This window comes from Ips typographus, linkage group LG2 (assembly GCF_016097725.1).
Source record: "Ips typographus isolate SLU linkage group LG2, UJ_Ityp_2.0, whole genome shotgun sequence".
In the NCBI taxonomy this organism is placed as follows: domain Eukaryota; kingdom Metazoa; phylum Arthropoda; class Insecta; order Coleoptera; family Curculionidae; genus Ips; species Ips typographus.
This window is the reverse complement of record NC_138423.1, coordinates 22,278,241-22,305,767: the sequence shown is the minus strand read 5'-3', so window position 1 is coordinate 22,305,767 and position 27,527 is coordinate 22,278,241. Positions and strand designations below refer to the sequence as shown.

General features: G+C 32.9%; 4 protein-coding genes across 9 annotated transcripts; 3 read left to right on the top strand and 1 right to left on the bottom strand.

The window, feature by feature from the left end:
- The first annotated feature begins 72 nt into the window (after positions 1-72).
- On the top strand, positions 73-3,956 carry LOC145725168 (WD repeat-containing protein 46). Its single transcript, XM_081973802.1, has 11 exons — positions 73-240; positions 299-706; positions 767-912; positions 963-1,242; positions 1,297-1,532; positions 1,598-1,762; positions 1,856-1,917; positions 3,216-3,388; positions 3,442-3,537; positions 3,592-3,702; positions 3,757-3,956. The coding sequence occupies exons 1-11, from the start codon at positions 232-234 to the stop codon at positions 3,862-3,864; spliced, it is 1,794 nt and encodes a 597-aa protein (XP_081829928.1). The 5' UTR covers positions 73-231; the 3' UTR covers positions 3,865-3,956.
- LOC145725175 (lymphotoxin beta receptor inhibitor-like) lies at positions 3,743-7,828 on the bottom strand. Of its 4 annotated transcripts, XM_081973809.1 has the most exons (7): positions 7,612-7,827; positions 7,227-7,349; positions 6,921-7,013; positions 6,404-6,480; positions 5,950-6,098; positions 5,580-5,794; positions 5,000-5,183 (listed from the first exon to the last, which is right to left on the bottom strand). In XM_081973809.1, exons 1-6 carry the CDS (start codon positions 7,711-7,713, stop codon positions 5,607-5,609), a joined length of 732 nt encoding a protein of 243 aa, XP_081829935.1. In that variant the 5' UTR covers positions 7,714-7,827; the 3' UTR covers positions 5,000-5,183; positions 5,580-5,606. The 4 variants fall into 4 exon arrangements, with proteins under 4 accessions (XP_081829936.1, XP_081829938.1, XP_081829935.1 ...); XM_081973810.1 differs by lacking the exons at positions 5,000-5,183; positions 5,580-5,794 and adding an exon at positions 3,743-4,196 and having other exon boundaries at positions 7,612-7,828; XM_081973812.1 differs by lacking the exon at positions 5,580-5,794 and having other exon boundaries at positions 4,487-5,183.
- A 228-nt stretch (positions 7,829-8,056) lies between these two features.
- On the top strand, positions 8,057-9,219 carry LOC145725174 (esterase AGAP003155). The gene is made up of 4 exons (XM_081973808.1): positions 8,057-8,496; positions 8,552-8,749; positions 8,811-8,954; positions 9,012-9,219. Exons 1-4 carry the CDS (start codon positions 8,256-8,258, stop codon positions 9,191-9,193), a joined length of 765 nt encoding a protein of 254 aa, XP_081829934.1. The 5' UTR covers positions 8,057-8,255; the 3' UTR covers positions 9,194-9,219.
- A 494-nt stretch (positions 9,220-9,713) lies between these two features.
- Isha (Insulator su(Hw) mRNA adaptor) lies at positions 9,714-26,831 on the top strand. Of its 3 annotated transcripts, XM_081973798.1 has the most exons (24): positions 9,715-9,920; positions 12,937-13,227; positions 13,336-13,504; positions 14,874-14,947; positions 17,987-18,186; positions 18,436-18,598; positions 18,751-18,921; positions 19,488-19,636; positions 19,728-19,858; positions 19,908-20,116; positions 20,179-20,311; positions 20,574-20,672; positions 20,726-20,983; positions 21,040-21,246; positions 21,378-21,567; positions 22,260-22,391; positions 22,532-22,713; positions 22,776-22,892; positions 22,957-23,143; positions 23,198-23,376; positions 23,482-23,643; positions 25,331-25,558; positions 25,738-26,088; positions 26,217-26,831. In XM_081973798.1, the coding sequence occupies exons 1-24, from the start codon at positions 9,891-9,893 to the stop codon at positions 26,417-26,419; spliced, it is 4,215 nt and encodes a 1,404-aa protein (XP_081829924.1). In that variant the 5' UTR covers positions 9,715-9,890; the 3' UTR covers positions 26,420-26,831. The 3 variants fall into 3 exon arrangements, with proteins under 3 accessions (XP_081829927.1, XP_081829924.1, XP_081829926.1); XM_081973801.1 differs by lacking the exon at positions 25,331-25,558 and having other exon boundaries at positions 9,714-9,920; XM_081973800.1 differs by lacking the exon at positions 18,751-18,921.
- The last annotated feature ends 696 nt before the right edge of the window (positions 26,832-27,527 follow it).

Genomic DNA, 27,527 nt, shown 5'->3' with positions numbered 1-27,527 from the left:
TTTAAAATTGAATAGTATATGAATGTAATTAAGTGAAGACTTAAAACGTGTTACTTTTATGTGCCTCCCTAACCTAAAAAAGAAATTAAGTTTTGGTTTTAAATTTTTGTTATGTGCTTTGTGGGTCTCTTGTTCCACAACACACTATGCTTTTACTAAACTTTAATTTATTTTAAATAACAAATTAAATTTAAAAATTTAAAGATACTAGAGAAAAACAACTGTTAAAAAATGGGAAAGGTAAACTTAAACTGCAATAATTTAAAGTGGAAACAACTTGTAAAACAACACATTTTAGCCGGTGCAACGTTACTTTTCTAAAACAGAAGACCAGCAACAATCAGCTAAAACCAAATCAGAAAACTCATCCACAGTCATAGAATTTGATGTGAGCGAACACAAACTGAAACAGTGGGGCAGACGAAGAGAAGATGCAAAAGAACAAAAGTATAAGAAGAAAACAGGAGTTTCCAAGTCGAAAAATGGGGTACATAAAAAGTCAGAAAATATCCTGGATACAGGTGCAGGACTTCGACCAAAAAAGGGAGGTAAAAAGAAATTTCAAATCCCTAAAAAATGGTTGGAAAAACACTCAAAAGGAGAAGGTGTAAATTTAAAAAAGATTGAAACTAAAATACACAAAAAGAAGTTGGAAGAGAAGGAGAAAAAAATTAAGTTTGCTTCTGAAATTGCTGCTATAAGTGAGGTAAGTGTTTAATGTAGGTTAATTATTTTTGATTTTATTGGAATTTTGTTTTTTTTTAAGGTTTTACTCACAGAAGAGGCAGGATTTTTGGAGGCAGATGCTGGGGAAACTACCACACAATTCACACAAAAACAAATAGCAGAAAGTGTGGACATAAGTGCTGCAGCCAAGTCATTTGAGTTAAAACTTGAATTTGGACCTTACAGGTTTTCCTTTTAACTACACTTCTTTGACTATAACTAAACTAAAATTTCAGGTCAAAATACACAAAAAATGGCCGGCATCTAGTTATAGGTGGCAAAAAAGGTCATGTGGCAGCTTTCGATTGGGTTACCAAAAAATTACATTGTGAAGTGAATGTAATGGAAAGTATTCATGATGTTAGTTTTTTGCATGTGGAAACCATGTTTGCTGTTGCTCAAAAAGATTGGGTGTACATTTATGATAATCAAGGAATTGAGCTTCATTGTGTGAAGAGATTGAACAAAGTAACAAGATTGGAATTTTTGCCATTTCATTTTTTACTAGCATCTTGTGTAAGTATTTTTCTTTTTTTTTTCTTAATTCACTGTTTTGATATGATATTTTAGAGTGATGAAGGATATTTAAGTTGGTTAGATGTCTCAATAGGCCAAATGGTAGCACAATTTAATACCAATTTAGGTCGATTGAGTATACTAACTCAAAATCCATGGAATGCATGTTTGTGTTTAGGCCACGCTAAAGGAGTTGTATCAATGTGGAGCCCTAACTGTAGAACTCCTTTAGCCAAAATGTTGTGTCATAAAGCACCCATTAGTGCCCTTCATGTAGATCCATCTGGCATGTAAGTAAATTTTATTTGTTTTTTTGCAGAAATTCAGCAATCTATATAACATTATATTTTTCCAGGTATATGGCAACTGCAGCCACAAATAGAGAATTGAAGATATGGGATATTAGAAAGTTAGAAGGTCCTTTGCAGGAGTACAAGCTAGTTAATGCTGCTACGAATTTGGCGTTTTCACAAAAAAAGATGCTTGCAGTGGGTTCTGGGAATGTAGTTGAAGTATACAGGTAAATATAATAGTAGCAGCAGTATAAAGTCTCAAAAATGTTCTTTATTGCAAAATACAATGAATGAATAAAAATTTATAATTTTTTTTCTAGGGACTGTTGCACTCAAGCAGCCAAGAGACCGTATCTAAGACATCGCTTCAATAATCCAATTGGTAAGTCAGAATTAAACATGTTATTTGATAGTAATACATTAAAATTATCTCTCATACTCTATTTTATTTATTTTTTTAAATATAAAGTGTCTCTAAAAGGTTTCTGCAAAACATTACCACATCTACTTGAGATTAGATTAAAGCACCATTTAAATATGTTTTCTTTAGTTCAAAAGTTGATTGATACAGATCAAGACAATAATGCAACTGGCAACTATACAATGATCATTATAACTTTAGTTGCACGTCATAACACAGGTGATTCTATTGCCAACCGAACTTACTGGACAATAACATTGCATAGATACAGAAATTTAAATTATGCGCCTTAAAATATGTTGACACTAGTGCGCAATGTTGTCGTCTGTTTTTCGATTTTCTTGCTATCGAGCTATTCCGATCACCGATTATCTCATCGTTATACGTCTCGAAGTGTCAAAGTTTGACGTAAATATCAGCGATTTTGAAATTTGTTGTGACTTGTAATCCTATTTTGCGTTCCTGTGGTCATTAAACGGTTTACTGGTGGACAAACAAGTAGCTGTCTGTTATGCCAAAACCGTCGAATACTAGCTCCAAACAACTTTATTCTATTAGATTTATGTGCGAAGCTGACATCTATAGTTTGATCTAAAAATGTGTCTGCAGTACTAAAACTAAGTATTACCATTTACTAGCATGAGTAAGCTTATTCAACCGGTAAAAAACATTGAATTGTTAAGCCTCTACCTGAAAATCTACGCAAATAAACATGTCTCCATTATTACTCAAAGTTTATCCAGAAATGCCGCGTAAAACACATCAGTTCTCAAAACCCTCAACTTAGGGTCTCCTAAACACGCTTAAACTAAGCGTTCCTCACTTCCAATACCCCAAAAGTTTAAAACAGTAAAATCACAGACCTTTATGTAAATGCCATTCAAAATGTAAACAAACACGGTTCTGACATTAGATGTCACATTATTTGAAAGTAAAATCATATTCTTTTCAATTTCTGTTCGTTTTTTATAACATTGATAACGCCGCCCATTTTCATCTTGATGACGTGCAACTAATGGCGTTTTCGATTGGCATGTTCAGTGCAAAACCAGTGTATTGCCATACTATTTCAATGACATTTGATAGAGCAGGATACAGATACACTAGTTTTGCACTAAACTTGCCAATCAAAAACGCCATAAAGTTATAATAATCAGGACAATTAGGGTATACGCCATTGCATAGCAGAGATGGCGATAGCTGGATTATTAATTCAATTACTTTACTTTACTCATAGACTTTTGACTTTTTGTTAACAGGAAATTTCACCTTCTGCCCCTTTGAGGACGTGTTGGGAGTGTCAACTGCCCGAGGATTTACCAGTTTACTGGTACCCGGTTCAGGAGAACCCAACTTTGACACTTACGAAGCCAATCCGTTCCAAACTAAGAAACAAAGGCAAGAGTCTGAGGTTAAGGCTTTACTAGAAAAGGTAAGACTTGAAATGTTCATTATCTTCAATTTTCTCTAAAATTGTGTTTCTAGGTTCAACCGGACTTGATCACTTTGGATCCAACTATGATAAATGAAGTGGATGTACCAACTTTGAGAGACAAAGTTGAAGCTAAAAAATCCCTATTGGTAAGTTGGTGTTGTAGTTTGAGCTATTTTTTTCAATCAAACATTTAATTGCAGTATTTGAAACCGCCTAAAATAAACTACGAACCTAGGAATAAAGCTAAAGGGAAAGGTGGTTCAGTCAATTTGGCGAGAAATAAGAAAATTTTGCAAGAAAATGCTAAAAAGGTGAGAAACTTGACAATTTAATTTATTGGAAATTAAACAATTTGGTCTTTTCAGGAATTTATTAAAGCCACTAAAGATATATTACCGGAACCTAAGACTGCTAGTAAAAAGAATAAAACGTATAATGTTTTAGACCGATTCGTTCCCAAGAAGAAAACTTAGATGATAAGTTGTTTTATTTATTTAATAGTATTGTTGTAACACGAATTTTGTAAAAAAATATAATTTTTCAATTAAACAGTTTTGTGAGTGAAGTTATTCCTTCTTTGAGAGATTACCCATACTTGTTTGTTAGTAACTTAAATTTTCTTTTACTTCTTCTGTTATAGTTTCTAAAAACTATTTGAAAGTCGCGTGGTTGAATTCAATCCAATCAACAAATCCATCATTATTAACGTCAGTAATCTTGAGAAAGTCGTCTACCATTGCAGCTAAGGCCTGATCCTCATACGACAACCCTATAGTTCGTTCATTAGGTGTTCTGGCATCTGCCACTAAAAAGTGGGTATCAATTAAAAGAATCACTTGGTTAACTAATATTTAACAAATATCAAGTTATACCTGTTACTGTTTGTCATCTTTTTTGCTGCGATTTCCTGACCAATCAATATTAAAACCTAATCAACACTGGACAGTTATGACAAAAGCTTAAATAAGCAAAATTAATTCCTCACTTCAGTCTCAATTATTACGGTTAAAAAAAAACAGTCAGAAAAAAAAAGAAAAAAATTTGTTTAATAATTTAAAAAAAGCAAAATAGCAAGCAACATACAAAAACAAAATATTATACTAAAAGCTGTTTAATTTATGATCGTACAAATATTTACAGAATAAATGAAAAACCCAAAATATATCACAACCCCGTTATTACTAAAAATATTAGAATTAAAATATCTTAACTGAAAACTTATATAATTTTAACATTAATAAGAGGACGGGTTATTGGCCCAATTTTCCCATAGTTCAAGTATAAAATACCCAAAAGTGGTTTATTTTGATGAATAATATGTAAAATCAGGCTCATGTACTGACAAAACGATTGAAATAAACTAAAACAAAATATTAAAAGACAATCAATCACAATTTGTTTACAAAAAAATTGGTCGTTTTGAACCACTTCTTTTTAACGTGGTTTATATGTTCCACTGTATATTACAATGCCAACGTTTTGAGACTAAGCAGTTTGTTATCATCAAAATAATTAACTTCCTAGTAACTTAATAAGTAGATTTTGGTACAACACTTGTAACATAGCTTTAAATTAACTGAAAAATAATTGTCAAAAAAATAGAGAGGGTTGAGTACTAGCCAAAGTTAATATTGAAAAAAACCTTTCCACGCCAATTAAGTTTTTCGAGCATATTCGACCCAAGTGACAAGACCGTCAACGTTCATATCATGCAACAATAAATAACTGTCCACAATACCAAGTAGATCTTCATCTGACCATATTTTTATTTCCTCGTTTTTGCCTTCGTCAGCTAAAAAAAGACGGATAAAATTACGAGTACTGAGTATTATTTTGTTAGTTGTTAATGTGTTAAAAATGTGTCTTAATTTTATTGAATGAATGTGTTAAACTAATAGTCAAGCCTGGAAAATCTGTCTTAGTATTCTGTTAGGTGTGTGAGTACTTTCAAGCAAATAATCTACCGCCACCACACATACAGAGTGAACCAGTTGTAAATGACAAACTGAAGATAAAATATGCAATAAAGATTTCAACAACACTTAATTTAAAAAAAGCTTTTTTTAACAGAATCAATGACAAACTCTGTTTTTTAAGGCAAATATCAGTTTTTTATAGGTTTTAGTATCCTTGAACTTTTTAATGAGCTTCTACATGTTAAAATTACACCAAGCATGCCCAAACTCACTTTGATTAGAGTCTTCCATGAGTATATTTAATGTTGACCCTGTTTTTGACCAGCAGCCGCCGCTTTCTGCTGTGCCCTAATAAATTCTGGATAATCAATGTATCCGTCTTTATTCGCGTCGTCGACGTTCAAAATCGGATCGATGAGATTGACTAACTCGTCGTCTCTGAAAATTTTCTCTTCAATGTCGCCCTGCTTCTCTTTGCTTCCTTGCTCTGCGGCGGGAGAAAAACGCTTCACAAACATTGAAAAAAGCAGACAAAACGACACAGTGCTACATTAAGAGTTGCATGTGTAATGTGACAATAATTAAATCAAATAAAGCGTAACATTGAAAAAAGATTTAGTTACAAATATGCGGTAAACTTACCGTGCCAGTGAATCAAAGATTTGATCAGTTCGCATCCGTCAAGTTTGTTATTGTTGTCGGCGTCGTGCATTTTAAAATAATGGAATTGCAATTCTTGTTCTGTCATTTTGCTGGTGTCAATTGGCACTTCTAAATGTTCTTGGATATGCCTATCATTAGAAAAAAAAAATACATGGTATTATGTAATAAAGTGTGTCAACAATATAAAATAGAACATAATTACTCCAACAGACGATTAATCCAAGAAAAACATTAATTTATCAGATTCACTCAAGTGTTTTTGTCTTCTAAGAAAAACACTATTTTAAACAGGAAAAAAGCTACTGAATATTACTAAAACATCTAGACAAATATTTAAGTTTTGACTAAAATTGGCATACATTGAGTTTTGAGATGTTAATAATAAATCTTCTCATTTTTGGCTTAAAAATTTAAATTTTACTGTTCAACTTACTCTTTCTCATGCGCAATATTTCCTGTGTTGAATAACTGACGTTGACCATGATCATGACCGTGATTATGTCCTGAAGGCTATAAAAAATAAACATTTCTGAATATGAGAAAAAAACTATTAAAATTGTAAAATAAAGCAGTTCTTCAAGTCTAGTAGAATGCAATTTAAGAAATTATCCAACCATAAAAGAATATAAGTGGTATAAAGATAATAAAGGTAACATGACACAACAAACTACAGACTGAGTAGTTTTTAGTTTTTCTTTCTAAAACTACTATTATCTTAACCACCACCTAATAATATCTAATGTTATAATAATTAAAGCTAGAATTCTAGCTTCAGTTCTTTATTAGTATCCCATATATCAAACAGAATATTATAAAGCACATAAAAACTAAAATTCTTGAAAATGCTACTAAACTTTTCATTAATATAAAAAAGGTACAATGAAATATGCAATACCAGGAAACATGCAAAAACCACTAAACCCCCAGTAATTAAAAGAAAACTGAATTACTTGATGCTGAACAGGGAGTTGTTGCTGAGGGACCTGTTGCTGAGGGACCTGTTGCTGTACTGGAGCTTGTTGGTACTGCTGTTGTACTGGTACCTAAAATATTGTATTTGTGTAGTTGCCCTTGAATATGTGACTGATTAGGTAGAATTTATATTAAATTAATGCTGAGAATGCCTAAGTAGTGTAACAATTAAAAAACATTGAGTTTCTCTTGGAATCCATAAAAATGTGATTGAAATAAAATACTTATAAATAAAAACTAAAAATTTTAATGTTTCCCAAAATTTATTTTGAAACAAATTTTACCTGATTTTGATATTGAGGTTGAGCAGGTGCCTGTTGTTGCACAGGAACTTGCTGTTGTGGTATGTTTTGTTGTTGTTGATACTGCTGCTGTGGCACTTGTTGATATTGAGGTGGTTGTTGATACTAGAACACATTTTGATTAAACTATGAGATAATAAAGATAATCTGGGAACATCCTATAAGCACAACTGACCCAATTGGCAATAAATAGAGATTATAACTTGATTACTTTAATCAGTCCCTTTTGAAACAATACTATGATAATTCTTATATCACTAGATTTATTACTTTACAGTACATATAACTAAAACATTGCTACTTAACAGAGATCCTTTTTAGTGATTTAAAATTATTAGTCTTAAATGACCCATATGTTCAACATTACCTGAGATTGATAATGTTGGGGATTTACCCCTGGCGGAGCTCTTTGTGAAAGAACACTGTGAGAAAAACAGAGGAACGTAAAAACCAAAACAATATTATACATTTTAATGCAGTTTTTGTATTGTTTGTAAATTAAAAAGTAATAAACCGACTTCTAAAATCGGTGAGCAAAATTAAAAAATTGTTTATAGGTTTATAGACAATAAGTAGGGTTAGGACACAGGACACGTCATTCATTATCATTTTTAACCTCTTCCTCTCTTCTTTTACAAATGAAATACACAAAATTAAAACTTTTAAACATTTTTAAAATTTTGAACATTTAAAAAAACATGTTTGCTTACACCTTACACTACTTACAGCAGGCAGAACTAATAAATAGCGATAAAATTAATAATTAATAGTTAACAAAAAGTACGGCTTTATTTAACAGAAGAAATACAAAACAACATCAATATAACCACAAATAGTTCAAGGAAAAAGAAAAAAATCAACAAGGGTCAAGTAAAGAAAGACCTCTTTTTAAAGGTTTGCATAATTTTGTAATCTTCAATTGACCTTCTACAGTAGAACTGGAATAGATTAACTTTAGTATTACAAAACAAAAGCGTGAATCAAATACCAGAGAAGGGCAAAAGTTTCATTATGTTGAAAACTGTGGAACAAAATTGCTGTACTCCAGAAACAATAAACTCAAAATTAAAAGTGCTCTGTTTACACGGCTACCGACAAAATGCCGAAGTGTTTAAATCCAAAACTGGCTCGTTCCGAAAAATGGTACACAAATGGGCACAATTCAACTATGTTACAGCTCCACATAAAGTTATTCTAGTTGATGATGTAAATGTTTTGGAAGACCCTGACATTGGACAGTCAAAAGATGAAGGTATTTCAATAGGATTTTAACCAGTTGATTGATTCTAATAAATTATATTTTGTAGAACAGTATGGGTGGTTCTTTAATCGTGATGACAAAACTTATAGAGGAATCCGCCAGGGAGGACCTGCTATAGGTTTTGAGGAGTCTGTTCAGTTTATAGAAGATGTATTTGAAAAGGATGGTCCTTTTGATGGAGTTTTAGGTTTTTCACAAGGTGCTTGTTTTTTGGGGCTCTTATGCGATTTACAGCAAAGGGGATGTAAGTAAGTGTAAGACAAACAGTTTGTGTTTTTTCTGATAAAAGACATATCTTGATTTAGTAACCAAACACATTAAATTCAACTTTGCTATAATGGCTGGTGGATTTAAGTCACAAAGTTTACCACATTTGAAGTACTACTCAGATCAGATAACTTTGCCTTCAATGCACATATTTGGGGATACTGATAAAATCATTCCTACAGGTACACATTCCATAACACATCAACTTGGATTATGTCCTCAATTATTTGAAATTGTAGAAATGAGTGAAGCTTTATCTACATGTTTTGAGGATCCTAAAGTTGTGAGACACCCAGGTGGGCATTATTTACCAGCTGCTGCTCCCCAAAAACATGACTATCAGAGTTTTTTTAAGCTACAGTTACTGCAAAAGCAGTATCGTGAACAGATGGCTGAGGGAAATACTGATGACCAGAGTTAATAAATTTACATTTTATTTCACTGTCACATGTTTTGTTTGAATTATCAGAATTAGATGTTAAAATTAAAATAGGATAAAGATGAACCTTTTTATAGGTAGATTTCGCAACACCGCACTGCAATGACAGGGACACTATTGAGGTTATTCCCTTAAGTAAATTTGGTCTCTTCTTTTTGATTATTAATTGTCATTAAAGATTTTACCTTTTTCTTTCCTTAACTTAAATACAGAAATATTACACCACTACAGTTTAAAAAGATAAATGAATACACTTCAGAATTTAATAAATTACAGTTTCTTAACCATTAGTTAATGCACAAAAAACGCTTTGTCAATTGGTTGACCTATCTTCACATCGGTTCAGAGGGTTCAAAGGTTCAATCGTAAGGTCTGTTCGCAGAGGCAATCCCTGACCGGTTTCCAACTCAATGTCAAGTTTCATTGGTTGTATGCTCACGTGACTATGACGTTTTCTGAATTGTGGCCAATGGATACTTCTCTGATTAATAGTTAGAGAGAGATTTTCTCTGCGTAGCCGCAAAATGGCGTCGGTGCGGTGGAAGAAGTGTTTCATAGTTTTATGAATTTTCGTTTTAAAATCACTAATTTTGCATTACTTTTTACCTTATAATACCTATTTGCATTGATGCAGTGTTTTAGTGGTTTGTGAGTTTAGTTTAAAGCAATTATTTCGGAAATGGAGGCCGTGAAAGCTTTTAATTCGGAGGTGAGTTTTCATTTCACACAGGTTCAGTTTCATTTGGAAACCCCCTTTTACCATTTTTCATATCTCCTATTAACGCTTGTCATTTCACCTCACTATACTAACTGGAATGAAAACTTGAAATAACCAAATGAGTGTCCAGTACTAACTATTTCCAAACCCAGGATTTCCTAACCATATTTTTTTTTCTAGTATTTTCTGTTTATTGTTTATCCCACTATTATGTAATAGTTTATTACTATGCTTTCATTAAACTCATATAAGGCTCATTGCATCATGATTAAATTAAATTTAATAAAGTTTGGAACTTCAGCTAATCCATATCAGCCAAATCTGGCCTGCACAGTTTAAAAGTAGTTGCTTCAAACCTCACTTCTACTACATTTATTTTTATTTATTGTCTGTCTGTCTGTCTTTGTTGGTTGTGCTGCTTGTGGGAATTCTGCCAATTTTTATTTATTATAAATATGTACTTACCTAATTTGTAATTTGAGCTAGTGTGCTAATCCAGCTTTAAAAAAAACTTTCAAACTACCTTAAAACTTTTCACAGATTCAAAGCCATTAAAATGTTTCCATGTTTCTTTTTGCCCTTTTATGGTACATTTACTAGTGAACTCAGGACCACAGAAGGTTCTAGACATATCATTCATTAAGTATTTATTATAAAATCATGTTTGGAGTCTAGTCTACCAGGAGAAATAAAATTCTAATTAAAATTCTGTAACAATTTTTTTGGTCTGTAGTTTAAATTTCTTCTACTTTACTATACTTTTGCTATGTAGGTACTGTGGTCCAGTAATGACTGATCCCACCCTTATTTGTTTGTGTAAATGACAAATTTCAAGGTACTCATTTAGAGTGTTTTTAGTGATTGAAAATTGAATGAATTGAAGAAAAGTCTAGGTTTTTTCTATTTTTTACATGTAGGTAGATTATACTCTTTTGTTATCAAAATTTGTTTTAATTTTTCAATTCTGCTTAAAAATTAAACTGCTAGTGATTTCTATCTTGTTTCTTTCTTTATACAAGGAACCTAACAATGTGCAAACATAAGACTTTGCTCAGAGTGCAGAGCATTGTTTTCCACCTGTTTTAATTGATTTTGCTTTGGAAAAAAATATAAAAATTATTTGAGGCACTACTTGATGACTTGTGTCTGTCATTGCAATTATTTTGTTTTTTTTTTATTTTCTACAACAACATAGTTTATTGTTCATTGTTTGATTTTTTTTATCATTTAACTTAATCTGAGGATTTTTCGATTTTTCTAAACTTTGTAAGCACTGTTTAATTTTTATGATAAGCAACACTTTTTTTGTTGTGTCAAGTCCAAGTCAGAAAATAAATAAGTAAAATGCTTTTAGAATCTGGTTTTAAGATAATCTTAGATAATCATAAAATTATATCAGTCACTTTTCAAAAATTATATTTTTTTATAAACAAGCATATGAGACAAGTTATTAATATTAAAACCACTCTGGGGGTGGTCTACTCTATTCAGAAATACCAGTTTTGCATTGTTGAAACAAGTTTAACAGAGAAGTGAAATTCTCTATACATTTTATTCTAAATAAGACATACTGAGAATTTACCTTTTTACTATAGAATTTGTTGTTTCCACATGAAAATTGGTTGATTTGTAAATATTCTAGACAATACATTTTTAATCAGTTCCAAACTGCTACTGCACTTTTTGTATTTGTCATCATGACTAGTTTGCTATGTATCATGACATTGCAGCTATGTTTTACCTGTGATATTTTACATTTTATAAGCCTTCTTTTTGGTCATTTAAACTAGCTTTAGCAAAGGCAAAAAAAATTGTGCAGTGGCATATAGTGTCACAAAATCATATTCTCCACTGAACTTTGACAAATTAAATTTGTCCTGTCTTGAATTATTGGTCTTAGATGAATTTCCAAAAGTATATGTATTGACAGAACATTTTTATTCTGCTTTACTAGAGTAAAGCTTTGACTTGCAAAGTAAAACATCAAAATGGTGTTTCGTCCATAACCAGCATAGCGTTATTACATCAACAATACTTATATTATTAACATAATTTTCATAATCACTGATTAGCTTCTAGCTTAGAATGGAGTTGTTCTTAAATGTTGATCCCAGTAAAAAGTAAGAAATTTCAAATCAGTATAAAATGACTTTTTCACTCCACAAAATCTGTTTATGGAAGCTCAAATTTCTTAACTTTAACATTTTTCAGTTCTAAGATATTGAGTTTATGATATTCAAAGTCTGAATCTAGATAAAATTATCTGTAATAGTAAAAATTACCTTTAATAGGTACAAGACCTCTTAGTTGAACTGTGCCAAATTGGGTCTAAAACTAGGGATGGTTATTTGTTAATTAAACTAATGGAACTGAATCTAGAACCATCCATTGCTCATACAACCATTTTTTTATAGTTAGAACAAACATTATGTTTTTTTTTTTTTTATTAAAGTTATGCCAAATTGAAGAAATTCGATTAAACATCTAATTCTGAACAGAAAACAGTTGCCCTAATAATTGTTTTATTGCAGACTTAAAACCCAATTATTAATTACCTAACTACTTTTATTCATGTCAAAAAATATTTTACTGTATTTTGATTTTCTTCAGGTTGCTTGACTTGTTATCATATGCATCAAAACTGAGACCAAAACACATTATGGAGAGGAAAGAATTATTACATGAACACTTACAAGATGAAATCTCACTGGAAACAGTGTTTGATGTCTAATTCCAATATAATTTGCCCTAAAACAGCTAAACCAAATTATAATTTAACTTTTAAGTGTCAAAAATCAAAAAATAACTTTTAAATGACGCGTTCCGCCATATTACACCTTATTACACCAATTCTTACGATTTTTTCTCAAATAATAATTGGATTCTAAATAGTATAGATAATAGATATTCTAATAGTTTTGAAGTTTTTTTAAAATATTTATTACATCATTATTTTTCACATTGCAATATTTTCCTATGAATTCATTTAATAATTTTTTTGTTTCAGCTCTCGGCGCTCTACGATGTGAAGCCGCCGATATCCAAGGCGAAAATGACTGCCATCACCAGGGGAGCCATTAAAGCCATCAAATTTTACAAACATGTTGTACAAAGTGTAGAAAAGTTTATCTTAAAATGTAAGCCGGAATACAAAGTCCCCGGGCTGTACGTGATAGATTCGATAGTGAGACAGTCCAGACACCAATTTGGCGCTGAAAAGGACGTGTTTGCACCAAGATTTTCGAAGAACCTGCAACAGACCTTCATAAATTTGTTTAAATGTCCACCAGAAGACAAGGTAAGAATAATCATTTTAAACTTCTTGCAAATTGTCAGTTTCATGTAAGCTAAAACTGAAAATTAGTATGTGATTTTTCCACTGGTTGATTTCATTTGAATTCTGCAGAGTAAAATCATCCGAGTGTTGAACTTGTGGCAGAAGAATCAAGTGTTTGCTCCAGAAGTGATACAACCCCTTTTTGATTTTGCCGATCCGAATAATCCAATTCATCAGCAAATCCAACAACAGAGTACGCCCATGCAGTCGAATGGAGCGCAGCAACAAGCTGTGAAAGGTTGGTAAAATAGTGGTTAATGGCAGAACGGTTTTTCTGTGCAATGTGCCAATGATTGGTTAAGAAGCTAATCGTTTACTGAACATTATATCTGCATGATTATTAATCATATTACAAGAGACATTCAAAATAACGCATATTTACGGAAATCATCTGCTGAACGAATTTGTTAAAACAATATTTCATTAAGGTGTATTTCAATATTAATTATTCCTAAACATCAGTTATAGCAATACCAAAAGAGAAATAAGGTTTTCAGAATTTTAAATGACTTTTTTTTCTGATACTGCGACAATTTATCATACTTTCAATTAGGAAAATGAGGTTAAACATGACACCATAAGTACAAGTTGTTAAAATAACAGCTTGTAGTTTGTTTCATTTGCAGCAAGACAAACAATTAACTATTGATTTTATGCAATCTTGGAAATGGTTTAAAGTGTATGCTGAATTTGTTATATTTATTGAAAACAATTTGGGATTCAATGTTATTTATGTAGTGCGATTTCAATGTGGATTTACTTTGCTGTTATGATATCTAACGAATTTATTCATCAAGTTTTACATTTATGTCTATTTGGCATTTGAAGTTAAATCATCAACTTAAACCACTGTTATATTGTTAGCATTTAACCAAATTAAAATAACAAGCAGTGTTAGGTGAAATGTGTTTCAAAATTTAATAAAATGTTTTGATATTATAGTGGCTCATCTTACAATGGGAATGAAAGTATATCATATTCTATTTGATACAGATTACAAGTTCTAAATGACAAGTATTTTAGTCAGTGTTTATATAAAGTGGGAAAAGGTTTTAGTATTTTCCAGTTTTTATTAATAACCGAAGTAAATCTACGTTACAACGTTTAAATACAAAATAAGCATGTTTTATGATGAATTTGATTGCTTAAAGTAAATGAAGTGTTTGAAGACAACAATTGCTTATTTTGTATTGTCATCAATTTTATCCTCAATACTACCCCAGTCAAAATAAGAAGGTAAGATTAAATGTCAGGAACATCGGACCTTGACTGGGGTTCAACTAAAAGGTAAGTCATATTAGATTGTCAGAAACTAGCCACATTGTAACCAACTTTAAGCTTTCAAATTGAGTTAATATGTTCTTTGTTGCTAGAGTTCTGCATAAATACAACTTAACTTCATACCTACAATAATGGCCGATTGAAACAACACAATATTTGATACATAATTTGAAAAAAAGCATTAATGTACATATGAGGTTAATTTGTGAACTATTTGTCGCATTATATTTTTGCATCTACGATTATGACTTGAAACGGAGAAATCTTGCGCATATTTGGCACATTGCGATGCGCACGCCAGTATCTAAATAAGTTGTTCATGGTAGGTTCGCCAGCACTTCAAAGAACACCCACCAAGGTCAACCAGTCGACAACTTCCGAGGCTGCCGCCCCTAATTTGGTTAGTTTGGGTTAATCGGTAGATAGGTCAACAACTGCGAGGACTTAAAAGCTACTCTATACATTTAGGAACGTGAATAATTATCATTTAAGTTTTTATGTTCCAAATAAGCTGTTGAATAGACTAAGATATAGTAATTGAAAATCGAGGGAAATGCAGATTTTGATTTACCATTAAGCATTTTAAATTTTGTTTTACGTTTTCTGTTTGAGATATGAGTGAAAATAGTTAAGTTAACAGTACTTTTTATTACCTTATAATTTAGTTTTCATGTAATAATAAGACTAAGTTAATTTCCAATATTTGTTAATTAATGTTTATAACTTGTAATTGTAAAGATGAAGCCAATAGTAATATTTATGTTAGTGTTTGTACTTCAATGATTTTTTAAAATATCTTGTAGACTTTTCAGTGTTCTTTATTACTATTAGCTTGGATCTGTTATTCTTAATGAACTACGGTATAAGAGATTGAAGGGTTATGGTTAGAACACTTCATTATTTTCTAGCTGTTTATGAATTTCTATGGGTTGAGTCAGTTTATACTAGCAGAAGTGTAAGCTTTGTTGTTAAACTTGTCATTTGATAGAACAGCTTAATTTTTAAGATAAATATGTTATAGGAATGTCCGTAAACGGCTATACCTATATCTTTATTTTAGCATATTTTTTTCAAGTAAGCTGGTTTATCAAACTCCAGATAATATAAACTGATTCACTCCATATAACTTTGAAAGTAAGTACGAGAAGAAAAAATCATATGGGTTTGATTAGATAGCTTTATCAATGCGGCTCAAAAAGCATTTGAGTAGTTTTCATTATTTCGAAAAATATTTTGGTTTGATAATATTGTAGCCGCATGGAAGTTTTCAATACAACACTACTTTTTAGCTGCCGCATAAGACACAATTACGATGATCAAGAGGTTTATCAAATTTTATTCAATAATCACAAATCTTGTTAACTGAATTGACCTTCCAAATCTGGGAATCTTGATTGTTCTGAGATATAAAAGATCGGTTAAAGGAGAAACTGTTTTAGAAAATTTAATGAAAACCATTTTTAATTTATTATAGAAATTTCTTTTACCATTTTTCGTAAATATGGGTAAAAGCAGAAAAATTAAGGTTTTAACCAAGAAGCAGTTTTAAAAAAATTCGTCTTTTACTCCTCTTCTGCCAATCAGTTCTGCATAAAAAATACGATAAAGAACTGAAACTATCATATTCAAAACTACCAGCTTTGTTACAAAAAAATAATAAGACAATGCTATTTTGGAAAACTCAAAAGGATTTTTGAAATTCAATTTAAAACATTAATTTTTAATTGGTACAATTTCTAATTACAGTAGTGTTGCCAGTTTTACTTGAAATCAATTGCAACATCAAGTTTTGACAACTTTTCTAACTAAATTGATCAATATTACATTTTTCTAAGTATTTTCTCATTCAAAAGATTATAGCCAGAACAAAAACAGTTTTCAAATTTAATGTTTTAAGATCTGTCACCAATATTTTCAAAATTGGTAATTTTGTTAAGTTAGAATGCTCTCTAAATTAAAAACCGCATGAACTATTTTTTTCTAACTGATACAACCTCTTAAACACCGAAAATTTTAGATGTATGTGATGTACTGATTTTATGAATATGTGGCAACACAAGGATGATAAAAACTCATTTATAATTTGACTGTAACAGATCATGAGGAAAATGTCACAGTCAAAACAAAGTCTAACGTGGTTCTAAATAGGTCGGTGCAACTGACTAAATATTGCATACAAAGTAACAAATTCACATGATTCACAATTTTTTTTTCTGCCTTAAGCAACTGTATTGGAGTGAGATTTGAGATCTATGCCTCTTTCTATCTTTTTTATCCTCTTATTGTACTGAATTTACTCTCTATATAACTCGGTCACAATAGATCTCAAAAACCTCTTTAAATTAATCTTATAGCATCAACCTCAGGATTTAATTTTTGTTCTTGAAATTTAATTCAAATGATTTCAGCTTGTAAAGCCCGATTCATTTTTGTTCTGCACATTCTGAAACTAACAATCAGTAATGTCTTATTCATTGTTAGTCTCTTATTTTCTTATCTTAGTTTTTTTTCTTCTACATTGAGAGACATATAGAGCAAAATTTTTAACTTTTATTGACTCAATGACAATTAAGAATGTTTAACAATAGAGCCTTCAATATTATCAAAGTAAGAAGGAAAACAAAAAAAAATATTGCAAAACTAAAACTCAATTGGTTTGGACATCACGTAAACACACTTTTCTAAAGTAAATAGTTTTTTTAATGTATACATTGTCATGATTTATTGATTATGACAATACATTGTAATTTTTAATGCAATGGACAAAATTATCCTTTTTGTTTGTTTTCTTTTAATATCTGCACTAAGTAAGCTTTCCGAAGCTGCTTGTCCTTATGATTTTTTAAACACTTTAAGAGCATATTGTCACAAAAGCAGAGATATCTCATTTTTGTTTCTAAATTAACAACCTCTGTTTTTAACTTCTCTATAAAATAATATCTTCCAAGTTTGACAAAACTGTTTTGGTCTTAGCTATGTCAAAAATTGAAATACGTGCATTGTAGCAAAGTTTAATAGACTTTGTAAACTTTTAACAATTAAACTGATACTATTAGGGTGGTACTACTTGTATAACATTTTTTTATTTTCGATTAGTTATTTTGTTGTAAACATTTATTACTGTATTAGTCTAAGCGATGTTACTCAGTTCAGTATTGGAAACCTGTCTTCTAAGTTAGTCTGAGCACTTCAAAAGATGTTCTGATATTGTATACATCAGAAATTTAGATTGGCGCTGTAGTTGAACGAAAGTTTTGTGAAAGTTGAGTAGCTTTTAATGTCCTACGCAGTATAGATACTTCTTAACAAATAGGTTTTGTAACTTATGACTTAAGGTTAGACGAACAATTACCATGAACAACTTATTCAGATACTGGAAAACAACCAAAAATTATTTCAATATATTCACATCCATGACAACCACTTTTTGTTATTACAGAATTTGACCGAGCCAGTTTTGCAGCAGCTCCAGCAACTACAACGTTTGCTTACCAAAGGCAACGAGGGTATTGCGGCTAGACCGGAAGTTCACTTCGACAAAAAGTTGTTGGATTTCGACTATGGAGAGGACGAGGATGAAGTCAATCCCAGTCCCAGACCTCCACAAACTGGTTCTACTTCGGCCGATCCCGTGGCTAGGTAATAAATATCTTTACATATTGGTGCTAAACAGCAGTTGAAAATAAAAGCAGAAAGCTAATTGAGTTCAACATTATTTCATAGAATATTTGGACAATAAGATGTCTACTATCAAAAAGAAATATAAAGTATATATTCTGAAAATAAGAACAATCTAAAAGCATTATTTTAACTGTGTAACTGTATTTTAAACACATTTTGTTGTAGGGTGTTTTGGATTGTGACATAAAGCTAATAATTTGTTTTCAGTCTACTAACTAACCCAGAAGTCCTCCGACAATTGCAAACTCTACAAAGCACTTTGGCGGGCGCGGTAGCACCCCAAGAACTGGAAACTGATCGTATAAGAAAGCTACAGGAGATGAAGCTTCAAGAAGACGAGTTTGACAAGCACCTGGCCCAAACCGTTCCTGTAAGTTGTGCAAAAGTTATCGTAAAACGAATCGCGTATTATTAGAGCATTAAGCGGTGGTCAAGAACTCCTTGGACCACTGCTTGAATGCACTGAAAATACGCAATTTTGAGTGTCGTGTGAGTGAAAAAACCCAATCTCGTTCTTTATAGAATCTCCCATTCGCTGCGGAGTGCGATTTTAAAGTAACCCAATCGTCTACAATGATCGGCGGTTTGCATTTCATTCCTCCGCAGCCGGACGAGCAATTACGGGCAAACTTCGATATACAGCACAATAATAATGCTTTATTCGGGAACCAGAATAGCGGGAATGAAGTTGAGGTAAATTGAAAATTGTCAATTTACTCACGAGGAGTGTACAAGTACCGTTATCGAATATACGCTTGTTTATCTTTAAAAATGGATTTCTTCAGACCTTAAATATAGTTTAAATTTTTACTGTACAGGTCAAGTAAGAAACTATTTTTATGGACACTTGGCTTAAATGCAATTGCACGCTTTACATTGTTTTTGACTACTTCATTTTTTAGTCCAGCTGCACTAGTTCCAATCATTTAATTTTGCATGAAAGTCTCAAGTTTCACATTTTATACAAGATGTCCCTGAAATGATTGTACATCGTTTACCATAAATCTTTTAACCAAAAGTAAAGCGAATTATTTTGTAGTTGCGCATACATTTCAGGCTCAGCTTTGTATATTCTAAAATTTCGACAATGCGCACGGCAGATTCATAGTTTTTTTTTGAACCAAGCAGAATGACATTTCTTATGTTTCAATTATAATATAAAAAATGTGTCTGCCGCGTTAAGCTCTCCAGAAACAACATTCACTCATCAAAATTGCATTTAAAATAATAAACGCAGTGAGAGATTTTCCACGTTTTAGGTAATTACGTTGGATCATGACGACTCTCATTCCGAAGATGATAGGTACACTAATACTAAAAGGAAAAGAAGTCGCTCTAGGTCACGTTCTCGAGGACGAGACAAGGATAGACGTAGAAGATCAAGATCACGATCCAGGTCACGTTCACGGTAAGTTTAAGAAGTTAAATAAATTGAAAATTGAAGTAGTTTATTCTTAAATTTCAATCTTCAAACTTAAAATTTTTAATTATTTTTTTAGTGGCAGGAGACACAGGTCCAGATCTAAAGATAGAAAAGACAAGGACAAGAAGGAAAAAGAAAAGGAGAGCGAAAAAGATCGTGAGCGCAAAAAGAGAGGATTACCAGTTATTAAAGACAAGCATTTAAGTGGTATGTTGCCACAGCACTCTTATACAGTCATAATTACATTTCTGTTTAGTTTGCAGTACAACTCTTTGGGTTGGACATTTATCCAAGCTGTGTCATCAAGACGACTTGTCCAACACGTTTGGCGAGTTTGGTGATATTGTTAGCATCGATTTGATTATTCCGAGAGGTTGCGCTTTTATCGTGATGCATCGCAGACAAGACGCAGCCCGGTGTTTGTCAAAACTAAAAAATCACGTTTTACACGGAAGGGCCATCACGGTAAATGACAAGTTGTGTTTTAATTTTGAACTGTTGTTTTAAAAGATTCACTATTATTACAGTTGGCGTGGGCACCCGGAAAAGGTGTGAAAGGCAAAGATTTAAAGGACTACTGGGAAGGTGATTTGGGAGTTTCCTATATTCCTTATAATAAGCTGAAAGAGGATATGGATTTGGACGCTTTGGAAGACGGAGGTAAGGTTTGATTGTACATTTATACATTATTTGAAGTGCTAGTGGCTTTGCTAATAGAGTAACAAACGTTTTAAGTGAGTTTTTTTTATTTGTTTGACTATGGATTCTGCAGGCGTGGATATTATATTTAAAAAACAACCAACTGAAATACACACAAAGTGGATATGCATTTCCTTTTCTTAGTAACCTTGTGTGACTGTATTAATTAAATACTGCTACGAATTACGAGTATGAGAATTGAATATACTTAAAAAATCCTTAGGTACGATTGACGAGGACACTATGCCCGATTGGATGAGAAAAAAAGTGGAAAGCCTCAATAACAAAAATCCAATAGACCCTTCTGTTTATATGCTTACAGGTAGTTATTACTTATCACTACAAAACGTTGTATTAAAATTGTTATCTTAAAAGTTGGCGATGCATCAAATCATTCAAATACGATCGACACGAGTCAGCCACCACCTTTGCCGCCTACCAGTCTAATGCAACCAATGATGTCGCTAGTAAATCCGTTCCAAATGAACAACCGATTCTTAGGCGTTATACCGAACGTGCCCAACTTGGCAAATCTACCTCTCGGAGTGCCTCCGCCCAATATGGGGCCGCCACCCAATGTGCCTCCTTCAATGATGAGTAGTTTAGGTCTGGGAATTAATTCGCCTTTCCAAGGTTTGTAGTTTTTTACTGTGTGACGCCGCAGTTACGTTTTGTTAATTCTGTTAAAGGTCCGCCCGGTTTTATGCCGCCATCGATGCCGCCCCCGCAGCAAGCTGAAATCAAGCCCGCTTTGCCGCCAGGAGGTGATTCAAAAATTCGTGAGTCTTTAATGAACTTGGCCGGTCCGCCATTAACGATGCCGCCTCAAATGTCCATGTCACACCCGCCACCTCACCATATGGATGATAATATGGACGTCGAGATGGAAGATGCAAGTATGTTTTATCGATTATTCTGTTGTAAAAAGATTTTTATAGCTTCAAACGTGACAAACACTGTAATTGTTCTTTAGAAATTAATAATTAAAGTATAACTGTGCTTATACTCCATATTTTATTTTTTATAGTTGTTGGCCATGACATGAACAAACCACCGCCAAGTCTATTAATGGGAGAACAGTTACATGGAAACATGCTATTTGGGCGAGACAATAGAGGTCCTGATAACAATTTCCCACCAGGGAGAAGAGATCGTGGGATGGATAGAAGGGAAAGAAGTAACGAGCGAGGACGCAGGAGAAGCCGCAGCAGGGACAGGTGAGAAGTTTGTCATGTTTTGCTATAATATCTACAGAAATAAAGTCATGACACAACAACCATCAAAATCCAGTAACTTAACTTGAATTAGGTATACCGCAAATCTCAGTTTTACGGTATTCTAAATGAGTGAAATAATTTTTTGATTATGTTAATTCTATGAAGAAGCTTTGAAGTTCAGGATTGGATTTTACAAACATGACTAAAAAGTCAAACAAATGCCGGACAGAAAAATTTTGTTAAACCTAATCTTTGAAAAGTGGGTTGGTTCATCCTTATGAAGGCAAAGTTAGGAAACAACACTGTATTTTATACAGAACAGGGTCTAGAAAGGTTTAATTAGTTATCTGCATTTGTGAATATCAATTATCTGTATACAGGTATGAAAATTTTAAAAGTATCCACAGAAAATCGACGACGATAAGAAAATAAGATGGGAGAACCTTTAAAAATCAATGCACTTTGGCAAAATTATTTTGCTAAAATGACACGTCAATTTTTTTTTTCTCATACACACCTCAGATGTCTAAACTTATGACAAGCGGTGGAAAATATAATAAAAATAATTGAACTTATGACGATTTGGTTAACAAAATACTATTTTATTAAAACCCGTCAAACTGGCTAATATGGACAGAAAAAACCGTTAATTACTTGCTATTGCAATCTTATATTTCTGATTTTCAATACAGAGATCGTGATAGAAACGATCGAATGGGTAGAGACAGAGATCGTCGTGACAGAGATAGAGATTTTGGACGTGGCGGAGGCCGCGATAGAGAGAGAGACAATAGACGAGGCGGTGACAGAGATCGTGGCAATAGGTATGGTAGCTCAATACAGTAATTCCAATGTTTTATTAATTTTTAATGAAGTTCATTGGCAATAACTGAATACTTTAATGTGTACTAATATTCAGTAGTGTTTTATTCCACTGGTTTAGTGATTTTTAACCTAAATTTAGATGGGGTCAAGATCGTAGAGATGAACGCCCGCAACCTGATCGTAGAGATGATCGTTTTGATAGGCGGCCAGGAAGAGACAATTTTGAGCGAAAAGATGGCCGGAGAGATGATAGAAGAGACGATTCTAGAGACAAATCAGAACGGGAGAAATCGTTGAATGAGCGGTTGAAGGAAATGGCCGGTATGTTCTGTTTATTAGAAGAGAGGAAAAACTTGAATAAATTAACTTTTGCAATTCTTTAGGAATCAGTTTTGATGGAAAAGATGATCAGGCAATACCGCCGTTAATGAAACCATCTGATTTAAAAGAAGATGCTTCCAAAGACTCTTTAGCGTTTGAACCGCCAATTGGAGCATCAGGTAAAACATATTTGCTGTTTTTTTGTTTGTAGTTAGTTTAGCAAATTTTTATTACCCTTAATAGAAGAAGCATTAAAAGGTGATCAAAGTTCAGAAGATATACCAAATCCCAGTCCTCCAGGTACGGAAAAACCGGAAGAACCGCAGAACGTGGATCAACCTGTTCATGTGCAGGAAAGTGGGTTGGACTTGAACCCAGCTATAGCTCGGGAATTCGGTAGAGAACCAGCGGAAATGTATGGAGACCAAGGGTGAGAAATTGTTTGCAATACCTTTAAAAATATTGCTGAATGTAATATATGTAGGCCTATAATGGACGATCGTTTCGGAAGCAATCAAGGATACGGACACGATCAGTTCTCATTTAATCCTCCAGGCTTCGAAGGGGATATTTCTGGTCCGTACGGCCCTGATGGATTTAGGCCGGATGATCGTTTTGGTTCTGAAGGGCGATTCGGACCTGATGCACCTCCATTCAGAGATGGTAAGCCTTGTTATTTGATTTTATTAATAGTTACACTATTTAGACAAGTTTGTTACGGTTATAAATGAGGATTTGTTGCGTCTGATGTTTTAACGATCAATATAGGACCACCGTACGTCGACGATGCCTTTAGACCACCACCAGACCTGATGATGGATGGTCCACTGGGTTTTGGATCGGAATATGGACCACCATTCGATGGTCCACCAAATTTTGACGGCCCGCCCGATAGATTTGCAAGGGGAGGAAGGCGAGGACGTGGACGAGGTGAGAATTGAATTAAATAATTCGTATTAAATGCACAAGTAACTTTCTTCTGGTAAATTTTGTAACTCTGGTCAGCTGGACAGAAGCAGTGTGTTCTTGTTCCTTATGTAATTAATACGATTAGAGATGGAGAAACATCAAATTTATTTTTGGAGAAGAAAAGGCTAATAAGTGCACAGCAAAAGGTTTAAACAATTTTATTTCAAATTCAGGGAATGAAATTTGGAGAAAACAATCCAATAGAAGCTGCTTGTGAATTTTTATGCAGGCAACTTTAGGACAAAAAAAAATGAAATATACAGCGCGTTACAAAAGAAAATGTCCGATATTTGACTTCTTTAATGCAAAGCTATACTTTTCACTTCATTTTTGGAATCTGCATGAAGTTTTAAGTGAATTACCAACTTGCTTCCACAGCACCAGGTTAATTTTAATTAGTAATTAAATTTGTTCTATTTATTTTTTAATTAAGGCAAGCATGTTTTACCTATTTGGCTATAATGGCTATAATTTTGGTGGAAGTGATCAATAAGGATGTCTTCCAATCTAAACTTTTTCGAATTTTAAAATTAGATTACTACTCTCAAGGAATAGAATTTTTTTCATAGGTTATATCCCGAGACGTTCAAGTTTTATCGGGTAAACTGTGCATAGGTGATTTTTTGCAAATTTTGCTTGGAAAATGATTGAGACTAAATAATTCGACGATAAAATCCTGAGACCGCAGGTCAAAGGATTTTTTCCAAAGAATTATTTAGTCGAAACCATTTGCCTAAAAGAAAAATTTTGCAAAAAACCTACCAATGCACATTTTACGTAATAAAACGTGAACGCCGAGGGGTATATGTCAAGATTATTTCCTGAAAGCTCACATTTTAGTTTATTAACAAGAAAACACCTTAGTTAGAACACAAATACTAAACTAAACGTGATGAAATTAATGATAATATTGAACTCACCCCAGCAGACCACAGATTTTCGTTCAGCCATGTATATTTTTGTTTACATTTCAGATTGACAATCAGACGTCATAATATTTTAATTTATGTAATTTTTTAATGGAAACTACGTTATAGTGATTTATTAATTGTTAATATTGAAGAAAATAGCTTAAATTTTATGTGTCTAAATCCCGTTTCGTTTAATATCAAATGTTCTTCAAAAAAACGTATTCGAAAAAGGTAGGAGGTGTTTATTCAGTGTAAAATTTTAGCAACTAGGGATTTATTCAGTATATAACGGCTCTCATTGCTCGAACTAGAAAGGTTCATTGAATTTTATTGGCTGCTAGTACAATGAGGGAAATAATCGTTTTTAATAGTTTATTTTGTTAATAAGCAAGCATTTCGTTTATCATCGACAAATAAAAGAAACTTAAGAGAATATTTCCGGATAATTAATAAATAAAGGAGAAATATTGAAAATTTCTAGACTAGACGAAAATTTGCGATAATTTTGCCGTAGATAATTTTTTTGTAGAGAAAATTGCCTTCGGCCATCTCTAATTACGATAAGGTGCTGGAGTTGAATAGTAAAGTAATTTTATGGTAAAATTAGTATATTTAATAATTGAAGTGGTTAAAACTAACCTTGGTTCAATGCCTATTTTATTATAATACATCTACACGTTCTCTGTATACTCTCCTGCAAAATCAAATATTATTTACTCATAATAATTTTTGTAAAGGCCGCGGGAGAGGCAGAGACGGGCCAGACTTTTATCCACGCGAAGATTTTGGCCCGCCATTAATGGACGACGGATTTGGGCCTCCGATGTCCGATGAGTTTGGAGATTTCGGCGCTCCGATGCGCAACGATTTCGGGCCGCCAATTAGGGGCGACGATTTCGGACATAGGGGTATGCGTATGCGCGGTAGAGGATTCTATAATAGAGGTGGACCTCGAGGTAGAGGAGGTAAGATATTAATACTCTATCCCTGTGTTTTGTATTTTAAATTCAATCTGTATTTTATATTATAAGCATCGGCCTTACAGTTAAAAAAAGTGATTTAAGGTTTTGTAAGGGTTTAAAAAACTCAATTTAACGATAATGAATAAGACATACAAAAAAATTAAACAATCGTTTTATTACAGGACCACCATTTCGAGACGGCCCACCAGGTTTCAATCCAGATTTTGATGTCGGCCCGCCCGACTTTTTCAGGGGCGGACCTCGCGGGCGCTCTTTTGGAGAACCTTTCGGTCGCGGTAGAGGCCGTGGTTTCCGCGGTGGACGAGGTGGCCGACCAGATTTCTTCGATGGTCCTCCCGAGTTCTTTGACGGACCACCAGGAGCCCCACCATTTGAGGATTGTCCGCCGGGAGAAGAATTTGACGCACGCAGAGGACGAGCGAAGAAAAAGAGTCGTTCCAGATGGGGCGGTGAAGAAGGTCCTCCAGACGGACCTCCTGGAAATGAAGTTATTCCAAGTGGTGGAGAAGACGGTAATTATAACTTCATTGATAATAAGAATGACGTCATTTCAAAAAATATCTGTCACACCCGCTTCTAAACTAGTATGGAATTTTTAACATATCTATGGTTTAAACTGTAAAACTTTTCAAAAACTTAGGTGGAGGAACGCCATTGCGTGACGAAATCGACGATCCCGGTACTCAATTAAACTTTGAGGCTCCAACAGAAAGCGCAGGTGAAGATTGCGCCGCCGCTTTACCGCCAGTGCAAGAATCACAAGAACCCGAACCAATTCAAGTTCAAGAAGCTGCTGAACCAGCAAGTGAAGCTACACCTGCTGCTGAACCCGAGCAAGATTAAACTAGAAGAACATACTCTATAGTGCTTATTATATTGGTAAATTCACTAGTAGTCTTTTAGTTAATATTTCTTTTTGGATGTGAATAAGGTTTGGTAGGACGTTGAATGTGAAACGAGAAGTGATTTGTTGATTAATTACTGTAATATATGATAAGAGAATGCTAGTTATACGCAGGAATTTGCTGTCAACTTTGAAGAATTATCACTAAAAGTGCAGTTTTTTTTAATTATTATGGTTTGTTATAGTCAGTTCTTTTTATTTTGAACAAAAGTACATAACGTGTAGGTTTGATTCTGATTTAGAGATAATGAAGGAATTTTTTCCTTCGTAGGTAACTTTCTGCGTTTATGATGAACCCATGTTTTAAAGGTAGAATTCACTTTATTTAAAAATAAATATTATCTAATATTGTTTTATTTTTTTTCTACTCCTACAGGGATATTGGTTCATTCCTTAACAGTTTAGAGAACGAAGTAGGCAATTGCCAACGGTTGAATGAATACAGAATTCAAGACTTTCCGCAACTGTGCGATATGAAACAGACCAATCACAGGCAATCTTACTTACTTACAGGCCAATTACAGCTAATCTTGAACGTAAACAAAATAATTCTTCTGATTGTCATCCTCACTGACAGTTGACATCAAAATATTGCATTTTGGCTTATGTTTTGAGGCAATGAAAAAGCCGTTCAAGTTTCAATTAGTGTTCAATTAAAGGATAATAATCTATCTACTTTATTATATGATAAAGCAAATGATACAAATTTACAATGAAAACACCTCAACCTAAAAGACCGATATCGAAGGTAATTGGCGTTTCTCTTATCTTGAAACGCCATTTACAATTAAGAACTGTCCTTTCAATTTTTTTAAAAACTAAAAAATTTTAAAGTTTTTTTTTTGTACTTATTTTACCTAATTTAAGGTTCTTTGTTATAAATATGCCCTTTGCTGTGCATTGGAACCCTTATGGAGCAAAATAAAAATTTGCTAAAATTGCACTTTTGACAAAAATTTTATTTTTTGACTTTTTGAAAAATCGCAGCTCTTTTATATAAATTCGCAGGAAATTCGTTCCTATGCCATTTGAAAAAGCATAAAAAAT